The sequence below is a fragment of the Daucus carota genome, chromosome 6 (genome assembly GCF_001625215.2).
Source record: "Daucus carota subsp. sativus chromosome 6, DH1 v3.0, whole genome shotgun sequence".
Classification (NCBI taxonomy): Eukaryota; Viridiplantae; Streptophyta; class Magnoliopsida; order Apiales; family Apiaceae; genus Daucus; species Daucus carota.
In genome coordinates this window covers 25836893-25853147 of record NC_030386.2, presented here as the reverse complement: position 1 = coordinate 25853147, position 16255 = coordinate 25836893, and the positions used below count along the sequence as shown (strand labels likewise).

Genomic DNA, 16255 nt, shown 5'->3' with positions numbered 1-16255 from the left:
TTAATTGTGCTTTTTTTGAAACTCAACATTATTCTCATTTTTCAATGCACTAAATCCCTATATTTATTGTGATTTTTTTGAAACTCTACTGTATTCTCACTTATCAATGCACTAATTAATGATACATGAGATAAGATTCTATCTAACCAACTTTTTTCTTAATATGTGTGTTTATTCCAAAATGGATATATAAATTGAGACGGAGGGAGTATTGAGATAGATTTGATTAATTAATAAAATCTTCAGCTTTTCGTTAAAATGATATAAAGAAGCAATATATTGTATTTAGGAAATAATTAAGAAGTTTTTAGAGAACCTCTAACATTGGTTTTTGATATTTTGTAAGGCCAGTTTTATCAGGTGTCTTTTGGGATACTCTTGTAACCTTTTCTATCTATGATTTCCTTGCCTTTAAATAAAAAAAAAAAGGGTTGAAGAGAAATACGGTCATACGGAAGTGTCCGACAGAGTCACGGACAGGCATAGCGAACAGGACACTGACTGTTTGAAAAGACACAAAAGGGCGTAGTTAGTTTTGGACCCTTTTGGATCCCCCTTTCCATCTGCCTCTCGTTTCTTGTACCCCTCGGTTCCACAATCCATATCAACGCGCTTTTCTTCTGTTCCTCTCTAGTCTCTACTCCCTTCTTTCTCATGTCCTCTTACGTTTTAATTACATTGATGAATGACTACCTCACCCTTGCCAGTTGCCACCATTTCCATTCTCCAGATTCTATGCAAGTTATTAAAATGAAATAACTTGATTAAGTTTCTTAACTATACCGATTTTCTTTAGTCTCCTAAATAAACAATTTCGTATCATGAATAATTACAAAAATTTTCTTAACAAATGTTAGAAATTTGCTCGTATCATACATTTTTAATTGAGTCATTTATGTTCACTAAGTTCTTTTACAAAATTAATTTTGGTTTGTAATTACATTTATATTTGTAGGGTCATATTCCTCGTAGATACTCCAACTCAAGAACGCTTGGAACCTTTTAGTATTAAAAAATTTCTGCATTAGAACTGCACATGCAAAATGACATAAAATTATTTTTGAAAACAAGCAACGATGAAAAAACATATATTTAAATTTATATCACGGAAATTTATTTAAAATTTAGGGTTCTTTTAAGCACTGGTTGCCTGTTCAGCGCGACCCATGAATCATATCTCTCCTAATACTCTTAGCCTAAGAACTCTTAGGTGGTGTTCACTTGGAGTGACTAGAATGGAGGGAGAATTGGATGAATTCTGTACTCAAAAATAATATTGATCAAAGAAAATTTATATAATTTTCATTTTTTTAATCATTCCATTCCAACTATTTTAACTATAATTCTAACCCACATATTTTATAAGGAATGCTCATTCCATTTCTACATCATGTTTCTTTATAATCTTTCTCACAAGAAATTTGCATATATTTATATTTTGTCTCTATCATCTCATACTTTCTTCTTCCTCCTTAAAACTCCTATATAATTTTTCATTTCATTCCATCCAAATGAACACAATCTTAAAATATTAATTAATTAGGGTTCTACAGCAGAACTCTACATACAAAAAATGTTGTGTTTATTATATTTTATTTTAAAATTATTTTTAAACATATACAACGATGCAAAAAATATGTATCTATATTTAATTCTAAAAATTTATTTAAAATTTAGGATTATGAACCAAAATGTAAGTGGTTCTATGATTCTAATTTCAGAACAAATTCTCTCTTGAACGCACCGCATGATTTATTAAAAAATAAAATAATTTATTAAAAGGGAAGGGGAGCCATCGCCATCAATCCGTAAATCCGTATACCCCAGTTTGTCCCTCCTAAGTAGATCTTCCCATGTTACTTAACAACAATACTTGCAACTACTTACCATACCCCCCATCACACTCCCCTAACTCATCACATCACCACCTCCATTTTTATTCTGCCTTCAATACCTGCATCCTTGCATATATATCCACACAAATCTTTACTCTGTTTCTCTCTTTTTGTCTAGAAAACCTAATTTCTTTCTTTCTTTGCACTAGCTACTTCCAGGATGTAGCTTTTACTCGACTCCATTTCAACCCAATCTCTCTCTCTCTCTCTCTCGCTCGCTCTCTCCCTCTCTCCCTCTCTCTCTATATGCTCCATAGTTTCAGTTTGGAATGTGATTATAACTGTCAGCTCAATTTCGATATTATTATATTTGCTCAACTTTTCAGAACTTTTGGAATGTGCATTTTCTAATTGTGTTATGTTCAGTCAAGATTTGTTGATGATATAAACAGAGTATTGAATTTCTCGATTACTAATGAAGAATCTAAACTGGTTTAAGCAAATTGCCAACAATGCTAAACTCGAGAGACGATTGTCTCTCGGGGAATATAATCGAGCAGTGTCGTGGTCTAAGTATTTAGTTTCATCCGGTGCTGCAATTAAAGGGGATGGAGAAGAGGAATGGAGTGCTGATATGTCTCAGCTTCTTATTGGGAATAAGTTTGCTTCTGGTCGACATAGTAGGATTTATCGCGGAATTTATAAGGATAGGGATGTTGCGATTAAACTTATAAGCCAGCCCGAGGAGGATGGCGAATTGGCTGCTTTTTTGGAGAAGCAGTTTACTTCTGAGGTTGCTATGATGTTTCGATTGAGTCATCCTAATATCATCACTGTAAGCTCTGCTGCTTATTTCATTTTTGGGTTTGTGAATCTTGTAGCATTGTCATTGTCGATTTTTGGTGTGAATATAGATTGTGATATTTTCTCAACTCTTTTAGTGTTGATACTAAGCATAAGCTTATGCTATTCCAAGTTTTGAGGATAAGAATGTCTCTAATTTAGTTATAAACACTAATATCACCCGTAATCGCAAAGATATAATTACCTCTTGACCAACATTGTCTCGTTAGCATTTTCATCGAGTGCATTAACTTTTTCTCAAAATCAAAAGATCTCTTCATTCTCCTTTATAAAAATCATTTTGGCATATGTTTCGTAAGTGTGTTCCTTGTGACATTACTTGACCTTTTTACATACACAATTAGGACTGACTTGAGTCCTGCCACATTCTTTTCATTAGGCATTAGCTTTTCATCGAGTGCATTAACTTTTTCTCAAAATCAAAAGATCTCTTCATTCTCCTTTATAAAATTCATTTTGGCATATGTTTCGTAAGTGTGTTCCTTGTGACATTACTTGACCTTTTTACATACACAATTAGGACTGACTTGAGTCCTGCCACATTCTTTTCATTAGGCATTAGCTTTGGCGAAAGTTCTTCTTGCTTTACAGCAATGCTATAACCTTTGCTTACTGATCCACAAAGTTTAATTTGGATTATGGGGTTCGATATTCTCATTTCTTTGAAAAATCATCTTACCCCCTTACAAAGTATTATTTTTACTACACCAGTTCTCATTGTTCTGGTTGATATACCATTTCCTAACCAAAAATGCATTTATTGGTACTTTTAGTAACAATGACTTCTAGGTTTATATTTCTCCTGTTTTTTTGTTAATTTAAGTAGTACTAGACCGAATCCCTGTTTTAACTTTTTCTGTGTTTATGTAAAAAAATGCATTCTATTGGGTTCTTGCCTTTTCTACTTTACCTCATATAGAATGTCTATAAACACCTGCCATAGCGCCATTACTTGACTTTTGCTTAACTACTACCTCGTGTGCAGATCAAGGTCATGGCAATGAAACCTGACTTTTATGTTAGCTGGATTTTGTTTGTAAGGAGTGACCATTTATTCTTTTCATTTCCGTCATGCAGTTTTTTGCAGCTTGTAAAAAAGCCCCTGTATTCTGTATCATCACTGAATACTTGGCAGGGGGTTCCTTGAGAGCATATCTCCATCAACAGGAACCATATTCGCTTCCGATCAACCTAGTCCTAAAGTTTGCTATTGACATTGCACGAGGAATGCAGTATCTTCATTCTCAGGGAGTGCTTCATAGGGATCTTAAATCAGAAAACCTACTCCTTGGTGGAGATATGTGTGTTAAGGTAGCAGATTTTGGCATCTCATGCTTGGAATCTCAATGTGGCAGCGCCAAGGGATTCACTGGTACTTACCGTTGGATGGCACCAGAAATGATCAAAGAAAAGGCTCATACAAAGAAAGTTGATGTATACAGTTTTGGCATTGTCCTTTGGGAGCTCTTGACTGCTTTAACACCATTTGACAACATGACTCCAGAGCAGGCTGCTTTTGCAGTATGCCAGAAGGTACTCACAACATTAAATTGTACTTTGTCCTTTTCTGTGGAGCAGAATTTTAATCCGAACAATTTGCAGCAAATGCATTTTGTTCGCATTGGCATTATCATCTTGCACGGCTCTTATATCATGATTTTTATTGCTTTTTATGTTGCAATGTCATATATAAGTTTAGTTCTTATGCTGCATACACATAAAATATATCAACTCTCCAAACAAAACAAACAAGTTCATATGTGCGGGGCTATTAATCTATCATTAGCTATAAGCAGAGGTTGTCACCTACAAGTTTTGCAATATACATGTATTCATTGTCTAGTTTGCTGATACTTTATACAGCCATTTAGAGATTTTCCGAAATGTACAAGATGAGGCATGGACAGTGTTTTGTGAAGTTGTGATTGGTAGATCTTAATAGTAAGAAAAATATGTTCTGGGATTTCTAATAAGAATCTGCTAAGTCTTTATAATTCATGATGTTGGTGTGATTTGTTCAAAAGTGATAAATACTTGGCACCTACAATGCTAGATTCTTTTCTTACATGTAAAGCATCACATAACTTCTTCAATGAAGAGTCGCACACAATCTGATCTAAATGTAGTTGATTCCATCCAAATTTGAGTTAAGGAGATCTTGGGGGTAGTTATATACGTTTATGGAATCATGGCCTCTTTGATTCAAAATGCTACAGAATATTAATTTTTTTTTGATGTTATATCATTAAAGTTAGTTAAAGATATTTTCTTTCTGTTGTGCTCGCAGGCTCCCTTTTATTAGTTGCATGTTAATGTTTGGAATTGGTCTTGACAAAAATATTTTCTTTCTTGTGACTTTGCGGCCTGGTATAGCTATTTGTCATGTCTTAATGTGGCTTTGAAGTTGCATACACGCCATTCAATCACATGTCATCATAATAAAAATAGAAGCAATCACTTATGTGCTGCTATGCAAAAAGTTATGATTACACTTACATAGGGTCTTGAATGAAACATCTCACATGAGGAGTCAAGAAAAAGTTATGTTAAATATAAGCAACCAATTAAGTCCATAGCATGACCCCTTTGGAAGGTGCCCAAAAAACAGATTTGTGTGAGCTTTGACTCTTGGAAAGTGGACAATATAATACTTATGCAAGTGAGAGGTTCAGCCGAACAAAAGTTTTATGTAGTTTAAAATCATAAACTTTCTCAGAACTACCGATATCTATCTGAGCAATCCACATTATAGGTCACTTTTCTAAACATTCATAATTAATTTTGTTCTGGTATTGAGTTTGCATGTGGTAATCTTATAAAATGTTGGTTTTAACATATGATTCTGCCATCAATCTGGTTATTGTATATCTGATAAAGCAGAGAAGCGGCATCTGACAATTTCTGCCCAAAATTCATTCCCTGCTGCACAGAAATACTTAATGTTCTTTTGAAGTCAGTTGCAAAGATTAGCTACAAACTTATTTCGTTCAAAAAGGCTATAGATCATCTCTTGTAGTCTGGACCTTGCTTGTTGAACGCTGCTATATGTGATTTAGTGTTTTAGTTAGGTATGCAAGTAACTCTATTGTGTCAGTGAACTCGTTTATGCATGAACGACATTAGCATGTTATACAATCGCCAGATCTGTGGCCAAGACAGTCATTTAATACCTCATCTTGATTATTTATCTGTTATTATCATACTGTAAGAAATATGTTATCATTGACCTTTCAAATTTTGTAGTATTTGCAATGCAATGATTATCAGACTTGTGATCTCCAAGTGGAAGCTTGATATAGAAAAAAAAATTAAAATATTAGATCGCCATCTCATGTAAAATTCATGCAGTTTCTACCACACTGAGTGAATTATAGATAACTTAATTAGCAGATGACATTTTTAGCAGATGGTACTTAGCTTTTGAGTCGATCACCTATGTTTTCAGTGTAGGTGTATCTAATTCTTCTTGCAGAATTTTACCTCCCTTAAGCTGTATAAGTTGAAGATTTATAGATGTAGTAGACTTTCCATAGATCAAGCAATTTGTATAAATTCTGTGTTGAAGCTCGATCCCATGCTAAAACAATGTCTAATCTTCCTACATAATTTTCTGTTGTTTTTGGTAGAATGCTAGACCACCGCTGCCCTCTACATGCCCTGCTGCATTTTGCCATCTCATCAATCAATGCTGGGCAGGTAATCCTCGCAAGCGCCCAGATTTCAATAAGATTGTCACAACCCTGGAAAGCTATGCAAAGTCTCTCGATCAGGACCCCGATTTCTTCTCATCCTACAAACCTCGTAGGCATCATGCTATATGCCGGTTCTTTCCGAAATGGACAACTGCCGCTAGATTCACTTAAGATGTCCTCTTCTCACCGTTTGTGACGCAAATGTATCACATTCTGTTGCAGATTGTTTATTTAGGTTTTCTATAGTTATGAATTGTACGTATGCCGTCTTTGCACAATGCGGAATTGGTCTAAAATGAAGACAATTCCTGTGCTTGTTATGCTAGCTTTAGATTTACCACTATATTTGTATGGCAAATCGGAGTGACAATGCTGGCATTGAATGAAAACTCGGCTTTTATAATAGTAACGCTTATGCTTAGTAATTTGAGGATCATCATAAGTTTTCCACTCAACTTCACTTAAACAAGAAAATAAACGAAATGATCTTTTCATTCTAACATTCGGCTCCTCTTTCCTTCAATCCTTGTATTCCACTTCAATATGATGAACATAATTTTTACTGTGGACTATAACATGATGAACAGAATTTTTACTGTGGATAGTGAGATTCGGCTCTTTCTTGCTATGTAATTGCGTAAAAATAAAAAAGAAATAAGGGGCCGGTAACATGTTAAGTAGTAGAGTCACTTGGTGACTTGCATTGCGTGCAATTTTTTTTTTTGAGAGCAAGACTTCATCTTCATATCTCGTCTCAAGTAAGATGTACAAGGCAAGCAAAATACATTTACACAATATCCCCAATATTTATATAATTTTAAAATTCACACACACGTTTGCTTCTCTGTATTTAAAAAAATTATACTTTCGATACATAATTTCTGTCAACCAATACTTAAAAATTAAATTATCAGGTTAAATATTTGTCAGTCGGGATTTCAGCCTACGCTTCGGTTCGAAGAAAATGCGAGGTAGAAGATATTACAGCGAGGCACAAGGAAACACAAAACAAAGCGGCGGTTGCATGCCAGAGTTTGTGTAGTTGGAGACAAGTCGCCTTCTACTTTCCTCCTGACATTCCACCTCTGTAAAATCTATTCCTTTCCCTCTATTTTATTATACACACACATGCAAAATTTATACATTAATGTTGATTTAATATTGCATTTATACACCTGTATTTTCCCACTATACCCTCCTCCAGCTCCTCTTCTTAAAGTCTCTCCACTCCTCTCCTCTTTCCTCTAAACCTTCATTCTTTACACCACCAAGACAGATAGATAATCTTTTATATTAGTTTCTTCTTCAGCTTTCTCTGCAATAAGAACTGCAAAAGAAGTTGTTGGTTCTGGTCTTTCATGGATTGTCTCTGGCTCTGAGGTATGTCTTGCTTTCTTGCTTGTTTTAGGCTCTTAATTTACTACTTTGCCATTGGATCATACTCATTTTAACAAGTCTGCTGCAATAATATAATTTTGTTGTTTGAGTTTTGTGATTTTTATTAATTTTGGTTGTAGTTGATGGGCTGATATGTAAGGATTCTTGACTATTTTATTAGTAGAATTGACAGATTGACAATGATGATTTGTCTATAATTCAAAAGATCAAGATTTTGGCTTTACTTGTCTCTCTCACTTGTTTTACTGTTTTAATCATTCTTGTTTTACCTCTTTTGAGCTTGTATGTTAGAATTAGCACTTAATTGTTTTTACTTTTTGATGTTTGAGTTTTTTTTTATTTTTGTTCAACTGTTATGCAATTTTTCTCTATTCTTAGGTATGATGTTTTGACCAACTTTCCGAATGTAATTTAAACGTTCTGCTTGTTTGTTTTGAATGTTTATTAGGTTAATATAGCAAGACTTTTGTTTGATTTCAAGAATTGTTTGTCGGTTGGGTATCAAAGAAGATACCAGGAGTTGGTATGGGGGAAATATACGAAGAAGGGTTGGTGGTTGAACCGACTGAAAATGGAAATTCCACCCCTTTAAAGGAAGATTCTATAGTAGATCACTCCTTAATTAGTGAAAAAAGCCCTCAAATTGCAGGAAATGGTCATGCAGTTAATGAGGTAGTTGACACTTCAATTGAGCATCTTTATGAAAATGTTTGTGAGATGCAGAGTTCTGACCAGTCACCATCAAGGCGTAGCTTTGGATCTGATAATGAAGAGTCTGTAATTGATTCTGAGCTCCGACACCTTGTTGGAGGAGAGATGGGAGAAGTGGAGATTATGGAAGAAGAAGTTGGGATGCAAAAGGAAGAAGTTGATGATGATATTCGTAGTGATTCTGGTTCGAAGAAGGAAAGTTCCTTGGCAGGTAGCAAGTCGAGGAAATCAAGGACCAAATCTGTTTCATCTGCCAATTCAAAAAAAGTTTCTCGCTTGCATTTGGAGTCGGATTCAACTTCAAGTCCCAAGAGCATAAGCCCTCAAGAGAAACCTCCTCGAGATAAGTTAAATAACAAGGTGTTGGTGAAACCAAGTGGCGTAGACAACTCCATCAAAAAACAAAAAAACATCTCTTTAAGAGGGGTATCGTCTCAAAATGGAGGAGATGATTCATCTGATTCAGGTCGAGAAAACCCCGACCTTGGACCCTTTTTGCTTAAACAAGCAACGGATTTGATATCTTCTGGTGATAATCCTCGGAAAGCTCTCCAATTTGCTCTTCGAGCAGCAAAATCATTTGAAAAATGTGCAGATGGTAAGCCCAGCTTAGATATGGTCATGTGCTTGCACGTGACTGCTGCAATATACTGTAGCTTGGGTCAGTACAGTGAGGCTATTCCTGTTCTTGAGCATTCCATCGATATTCCTGCAATTGAGAAGGGTCAAGATCATGCCCTTGCTAAATTTTCTGGTCACATGCAACTTGGTGATACTTATGCCATGGTGGGTCAATTTGAAAATTCAATAATGTGTTATACGATGGGTTTGGAACTCCAGAGACAGGTTATGGGAGATGCAGATCCAAGAGTTGGTGAGACTTGCAGGTACTTGGCTGAAGCTCATGTTCAAGCATTGGAATTTGATGAGGCCGAGAAGCTTTGTCAGATGGCTATAGATATTCACAAAGATAATGGTTCACCTGCTTCTATTGAAGAGGCGGCTGATAGAAGGCTTATGGGTCTTATATGTGAAACTAAGGGTGACTACGAAGCTGCTCTTGAGCATCTGGTTCTTGCTAGCATGGCCATGGTGGCCAATGGGCAAGAAAAGGAGGTTGCATCTATTGATCTAAGCATCGGAGATGCATACTTATCTTTGTCTAGGTATGATGAGGCTATATTTGCTTATCAAAAGGCAGTCACAACTTTCAAGTCTACCAAAGGAGAGAACCATCCGACCGTTGCAGCAGTTTTTGTCCGTCTGGCTGACCTATACAACAAGACAGGAAAATTTAAGGATTCAAAAAACTACTGTGAGAATGCTCTTCGAATCTACGAGAAGCCCTTACCTGGATGTCCTCCGGAGGAGATTGCCAGTGGTCTGACTAATGTTTCCGCAATATATGAGTCGATGAATGAGCTTGATCAGGCTCTTAAGCTACTAAAAAAGGCATTAAAGATCTACGATGATGCCCCTGGTCAGCAAAACACAATTGCGGGTATTGAAGCTCAGATGGGAGTCATTTACTACATGTTGGGGAACTACCCTGCATCATACACCTCCTTCAAAAACACCATTTTAAAGCTTCGAACTGGTGGAGAGAAAAAATCAGCCTTTTATGGCATTGTGCTTAACCAAATGGGCCTCACCTGTGTACAACGTTATGCTATAAATGAGGCTGCAGAATTGTTTGAGGAAGCAAGACATGTTTTGGAACAAGAGTATGGACCATATCATCCTGACACACTTGGAGTATACAGCAATCTTGCTGGCACTTACGACGCTATAGGAAGGTATGCCTTTTCTGTTCATGCATTTCTTAAAATCTTTTCAGGTTGCAGGATTTCTATGTATACATATATATCTGTGTAATTTGTGAGCATGGTTAATCAACTAATCAATATTTTGAGTGTCAAAGCGAAATCCTATTGTCAATTCTTGAGTTCCCAAAGAATCCATGTGCAAAAATAAGCATATGAGCATTCGTTATAATCTCAGGTAATAATTATGTATGTTTGAGTGTTTCTCTCTGAGGCACACAAATTTACCAAAAGTTTCTGCCTGAGCAAGTAGTCTCTCTGAGGCACACAAATTTACCAAAAGTTTATCTTTGTCCTTTTCTCTGCACAACCTTGTGTCACCCTCCTAAGACTAGTCCAGATAATAATTAAAACTAGATTAGATGAAATCAGAAAAGTTGGCTCACAATTCACAGAAACTAGAGATTCTCTTGACTGACTTATTGAATGTTGTGAGCTTTTATTGATGACCAGGTAAAATAAACTTGTTAAAAGTCTTGATTCTTATTCCCTGTCACTGCCATATATTCTTGAACTTTATGGATCATGCTGTTTATTAAAATCCTTGGACAGGTTGGATGATGCAATTGAAATATTGGAATATGTTGTTGGGATGAGGGAGGAAAAGCTTGGGACAGCAAACCCGGATGTGGACGATGAAAAGAAGAGGTTGGCAGAGCTATTGAAGGAGGCAGGCAGGGTTCGTAATAGAAAAGCCAGATCATTGGAGAACCTTCTCGATGCCAACCCTCATGCTACAAAAGGTGATGGTATTAAGTTAAGATGATAATGTTGTTTTTTATCGATATGCTTTTTGGATGAGACGAGGTACCATAGAAACATATTTATTTGTACAGCAGAGGAAAGGAAACAAGGTACAGAGAGGTGGTTTTATGGATGTGTTCAATAGCAATACTGAAGTAATAAAGTGTAAACTGGGATCTTGCTGTAATGTTCATTTGATTTTTTTGTTTATTTTAATGCACATTTGTATATTCAGTACACCATTTTCATCTGGTAATTGTTTTTATGAATAAAATCCATATATTTGTTCTGTCTCATTTTATATCATTCCCTAGCTTGTGTGATACAAGATACATTTTCTTCATACAAGATTGTTGAGCTTTTCTTCCGTATAGTTTCTTCCGAATAGCTCCCGAATAGTAATCAAACTGCAAATTTATGAATCGATTCCCAAAACTGGTTATCGATCGGGCACCTTGAAACGCATGACTCTACCTGCATAACTTGTTACACAAGCTATTAATGTCTCGTAACTCAAGCAAAGCGTTCCTTCCACTGCTACTGCTTTTCTGCAGAAAATCTCGAAACTTCCATCTCCTCATGAAATGGCTGCTCTTGTAACAATATTCCGGGGAATCATCAGCAGTCTTCGAGTCCCAGACGCAGTACGTTCTGCCTTCTACTCCTTCCAGCTCGTCAGTCAGTGATGAGGAACACGAGGATACTGAATTATCTAACTCTCGTTCTACCACAAACAGCTTCCTCAATGGTAGCCGAGCTGCCCTAGGCATCGCGTGAGATGCTACATTATTGTTCTCCATTTTGAAATGTGGATAAAGAGGTCGGATCTGGCCGTTGAAGAATATTTGGTCAGCTGGAACTGGAGACAGAACGGAGGCTAAAGCAAATTCAAAATCATCTTCCGCATCGTCGTCATTGCAATGCTCTTGTTGTTTAGATACTAATTGATCGGCGTCGTCTTTGATGAATGCATCTTTGAGCAGGAATCTAGCGGCTGAGTTGCTATTTTCGCTAGCGAGTTGATGTGCAGAAATCTGATTGGATTTATCGACAGAGGCCGAGCAAGTAGTGGGAGAATCGCAGAAGAGGGAGCTCAGAGACTGCATTCTCGTGGAGTAACGTGAATGAATCGGCAGAATTAGAATGAGAATGTTGTGAGAGTATAAATAAAAGATTGATGTGCGAAGAGAAATGTAAATCGAGTGTTGCAGAGGATTAGTGAGAAGAGGCGAGAGCGTGGGGAGCAATAGTTGAAGTAAATTATGCTAACTCTTGATGGTTGCGTATTTACAAAGTTTAAGTAGGGCGATATGATAGGTGATAAATGATAGGATTATTACACCTCCACTTTACTCCTTTGTTTTACGACTACATGAAATATCACAAATCCAATTTTTATGTTTTTGGAATTAAAATTTCGAAAAAATAATATTTAAAATTTAATTATAAACAATATTTTAGAAATCAGGATAGTTCCAGTAAAAGTGACTTATGTGTGCTTTTAAACTGGACTCAATTGAGCACGATTGGATAGCCCAAGTGGCGGGCATATCCTCTGTTGTCTCGGTACACCCGGGTTCGACTCTGGCTCACCCCGAGAATTATTAGAACAGATGCTAATTTGTAAGGCATATAAAAAAAAAAAAACTGGACTCAATTTAAACTGTTCATGAACTAGTTTGTGTCTGGCTTGTTACTATCGAATCAATTCTCAACATATCTGTTTAGTAAGAAACCTCGGATTCGTTTGATTTATCTCAACAAAATTCAACATACAACCCTGAATATCTTGATTCGACTCCGTTCTCCGTTCAGTTGATCTAAATATCCCCGTAGAAATTTTAGGGGGCGGTTGAAGTTAGCATGGATGCTGTAAAATTCAAATTCAATGCTAAAGTAACTCTGAATTACATTATCATGACAATATTTACCTCAGCATACTTTAATGACAATTAATCTCTAACATATTTTTATGGCCTTGCCATTAGTGGTTTTCAGTTACAAATCAAAACTCATTAATGTTATTCAAAATTTTAATTAATTTCAAAATTATTAGGCTACATTTGTCTGTATAACTTTTTTCTAAAAACCAGGAATATAGTAATCCAAAAAACTACGTAATACCTAGTCATTCTATCAGCATTTGCAAATTTAAAAAAAAAATAAAATCTGTAAGATAATTTCATGAAATGTTAAGAATTTTGATATGACTTTGACCATAATAAACAAAAACAAATAAATACTACATCCATCCCAAATTAGATAAGCTAGTTGACTCTGGGCACGTAACTTAAGTGCATTGACCGTCTGATTCTAAAATTTATTTTTTCAAATTTTCTTTTGTAAACGAAAATTTCATATCTATATTTTAATTTACAAAAATAAAATTTTAAAAATAAATAGTGTAGCTCTGCGGTCAATAGACTTTAAAATGCTTGCTCGTCAACGAGCTCATCTAATTGATTGGGGATGGAGGGAGTATTACCCTACAGAACTAGGGGTGTTAACGAAACGAATTCGAAACGAATACTATAGTTTTTGTATTTGTATTCGGTTTAAATATACATATTCGGATTTGTATTCGTTTATTATCCGAATAGTTATTTATATTCGTATTCGTATTCGGTTAAGTTCACGAACTATTCATATTCGTTTAAGGCACTCATTTAAAAGAAAATGAAAAAAATAACTAAACTGCTGACACGTGACAAAAGTTATAAACTCCCATACTTCACCGATTCAAGCAAACTATAAAAAGTACTAATAATACAGACTACAGTCATCCAACTCAAATAATATAAAAAAATTCAAATTACTGATTGAACAAACCAGAAGGTATAAACCAGAAGGTGTGACATTTTGTTTCTGATTTGTCGGTCTGTGGCTATAACTAGAAGAGCTCCCCTTACCTGTACATAATCTTATTAAATAAAAATATAATATTTTTCTATATAATATAAAATAATATATATATATATATATATAATTTAATTTCCGAATAATTAAGCGAATAGCGAATACGAATATTTATCTATTCGAATTTGTATTCGTTAACAAACCGAATATTTTTTAAGATTTGAATTCGTATTTGTATTTGCTAACAAACGAATACGAATAATGTTAAACGAATTCGAATACCGAATATTTCATTAAATATTCGTTTCGTTAACAGCCCCATACAGAACATTATTCCATCCTTGTTAACACAGGTCCAAACCTTTGACTGAATACCCATTTCATGCATGCAATCTTGGCCCTTAGATGTTCCCACACATCAACGGTCAGTATAGTTTCCCTCAAGAATAAATACCCTCTTTACTCACCTATTTAGTAACATCAACAAGTTAGAAGCTCTCACTATATAACATTTCTTTTTCACTCAATCTACCTCTCTTTCTGGTGTATCAATGGAGCTTGATACACATCACAAAGAAGATCATCATGTCTATCAATCAATTCTCCTCCCTGGCAACTACATAAAACCCGAAATCGACAATGATTTCTCAGTGAATATTGGTTCATCCAAGGGCTTCTACCAAGATAATTACCAGACTCTTGACCAGTTTTCTTTCACTGGATCATCATCATCTTACAACCACCCTAACAAAATTTCTTCACCCAATGTTTTTTCTGATCCTTATGATCCCTTCATTTACCCTTCTGGGAAAAGTTATGATATTTTTGATCAGTTTAAACCTTTTGAAGAAAATGGTGGCAGCTCATTTGTACAAAACAGTTCTGATTTGCAGGTAGGTGGATTTGTCAACAATCCTACTGCAGGTAAAGTGGATTGTAATGCATCTGATCAACGTCGTCGTTTGGGGAAAATGTCGGTGATGGTGCCAGATGAGGGTTCATGTGTCACGGCTGACCATAAAAATATACCTGGTAAGTATTTTGGTAAAAGGAGTGATGCATTTACTTCTTCTTCTACAAAGCCAAGCAAGAATACAAAGAAGCTCAAGTCATCCAAGGGACAATGGACAGCTGAGGAAGATAGGTAGAAAAATACTACCAGTACTTCTATGAATATATTTAAATTTGTATACTTTCTTTTTTTGTAATTAGTACTATGAATATCAGGCTAAATTCGAAATCTGCAGGCTGTTGGTTGATATGGTGAAAAAGTATGGAGTGAGAAAATGGTCTCATATTGCTAGCATGCTGAAAGGAAGGATTGGCAAACAATGCAGAGAGAGATGGCACAATCATCTGAGGCCTGACATCAAGGTCTGTTTCAGTACTTGATTAGCATTTCTTTAAGTTCTGATTTTAAAATCCAGCCAACATTTTGTAAAATTTGGAAAACTACGGCCATCACTTTGTCGTTTACTCTTTTATTTTTTTAAGTTAAGGGAGGAAAATTAACCGAGGTTCATGACCGCCACCTTCGGCCATCATTATTTAGTTTTTAAAATCCAGCCAACATCTTGTCAAATTTTGAAAACAACAGCCACCACATTGTCGTTTACTCTTTATAATATAAGTAATTTATTGGTTAACCAAGTTAACTTTGTTGTTGATGCCTTGAAATGCAGAAAGACTTGTGGAGTGAAGATGAGGATAGAATACTAATCCAGGCTCATTCAAAAGTTGGAAACAAGTGGGCAGAGATTGCTAAAAGGTTGCCTGGTAGGACTGAAAACTCTATCAAAAACCACTGGAATGCAACAAAGAGAAGGCAGTATTCTAGACGTAAATGTCGCACAAAATGGCCAAGACCTAGCTCTCTTCTCCAACACTACATTAAGAGCTTGCACTTGGATAATACCAAACCAACTAATTACCGTAGAAAATCCTCTTCAATTAATAAAACCCCTGCTGAAGTTATCCCCAAGCTCAACATCCCAACAACAAAACCACCAAATTGGTCGGAGAAAGCAGAGTTTTGTCCTAACTTTGATGATGATTTGAAAGAGTTGGCTGAGCTTAATTTCATGGAAAATCCGTTTGAGGGGGTTAGTATTGATGATCTTCTTGAAGATTTGCCTCCAATTAAGACTCCTCCAGTGGAGGACAGTGGCATAGATATGAATCTGGATTCGAATGATCAAAGGCCTACGCTTATGCAGTGTCAAGTGAAAAAGGATCTTGATTTGATGGAGATGATCTCTCAAATTAATATGTAAGAACGCATATCTATGCATGCATGCAGTCCAGATGATCATTCCTTTTGTTGAAGTGATTA

At 35.7% G+C, this 16255-nt stretch overlaps 4 protein-coding genes across 4 annotated transcripts; 3 read left to right on the top strand and 1 right to left on the bottom strand.

The window, feature by feature from the left end:
* The first annotated feature begins 1853 nt into the window (after nucleotides 1-1853).
* LOC108224839 (serine/threonine/tyrosine-protein kinase HT1-like) lies at nucleotides 1854-6796 on the top strand. Its single transcript, XM_017399573.2, has 3 exons — nucleotides 1854-2670; nucleotides 3777-4232; nucleotides 6326-6796. The coding sequence occupies exons 1-3, from the start codon at nucleotides 2311-2313 to the stop codon at nucleotides 6560-6562; spliced, it is 1053 nt and encodes a 350-aa protein (XP_017255062.1). The 5' UTR covers nucleotides 1854-2310; the 3' UTR covers nucleotides 6563-6796.
* Nucleotides 6797-7483: 687 nt separating this feature from the next.
* On the top strand, nucleotides 7484-11363 carry LOC108192989 (protein KINESIN LIGHT CHAIN-RELATED 2). Its single transcript, XM_017359544.2, has 3 exons — nucleotides 7484-7771; nucleotides 8238-10296; nucleotides 10876-11363. The coding sequence occupies exons 2-3, from the start codon at nucleotides 8315-8317 to the stop codon at nucleotides 11087-11089; spliced, it is 2196 nt and encodes a 731-aa protein (XP_017215033.1). The 5' UTR covers nucleotides 7484-7771; nucleotides 8238-8314; the 3' UTR covers nucleotides 11090-11363.
* Nucleotides 11364-11537: 174 nt separating this feature from the next.
* Nucleotides 11538-12173, bottom strand: LOC108192990 (uncharacterized). Its single transcript, XM_017359545.2, has one exon. The coding sequence runs from the start codon at nucleotides 12171-12173 to the stop codon at nucleotides 11538-11540; it is 636 nt and encodes a 211-aa protein (XP_017215034.1).
* A 2163-nt stretch (nucleotides 12174-14336) lies between these two features.
* Nucleotides 14337-16196, top strand: LOC108226141 (transcription factor MYB98). Its single transcript, XM_017401085.2, has 3 exons — nucleotides 14337-15067; nucleotides 15171-15297; nucleotides 15606-16196. Exons 1-3 carry the CDS (start codon nucleotides 14475-14477, stop codon nucleotides 16194-16196), a joined length of 1311 nt encoding a protein of 436 aa, XP_017256574.1. The 5' UTR covers nucleotides 14337-14474.
* The last annotated feature ends 59 nt before the right edge of the window (nucleotides 16197-16255 follow it).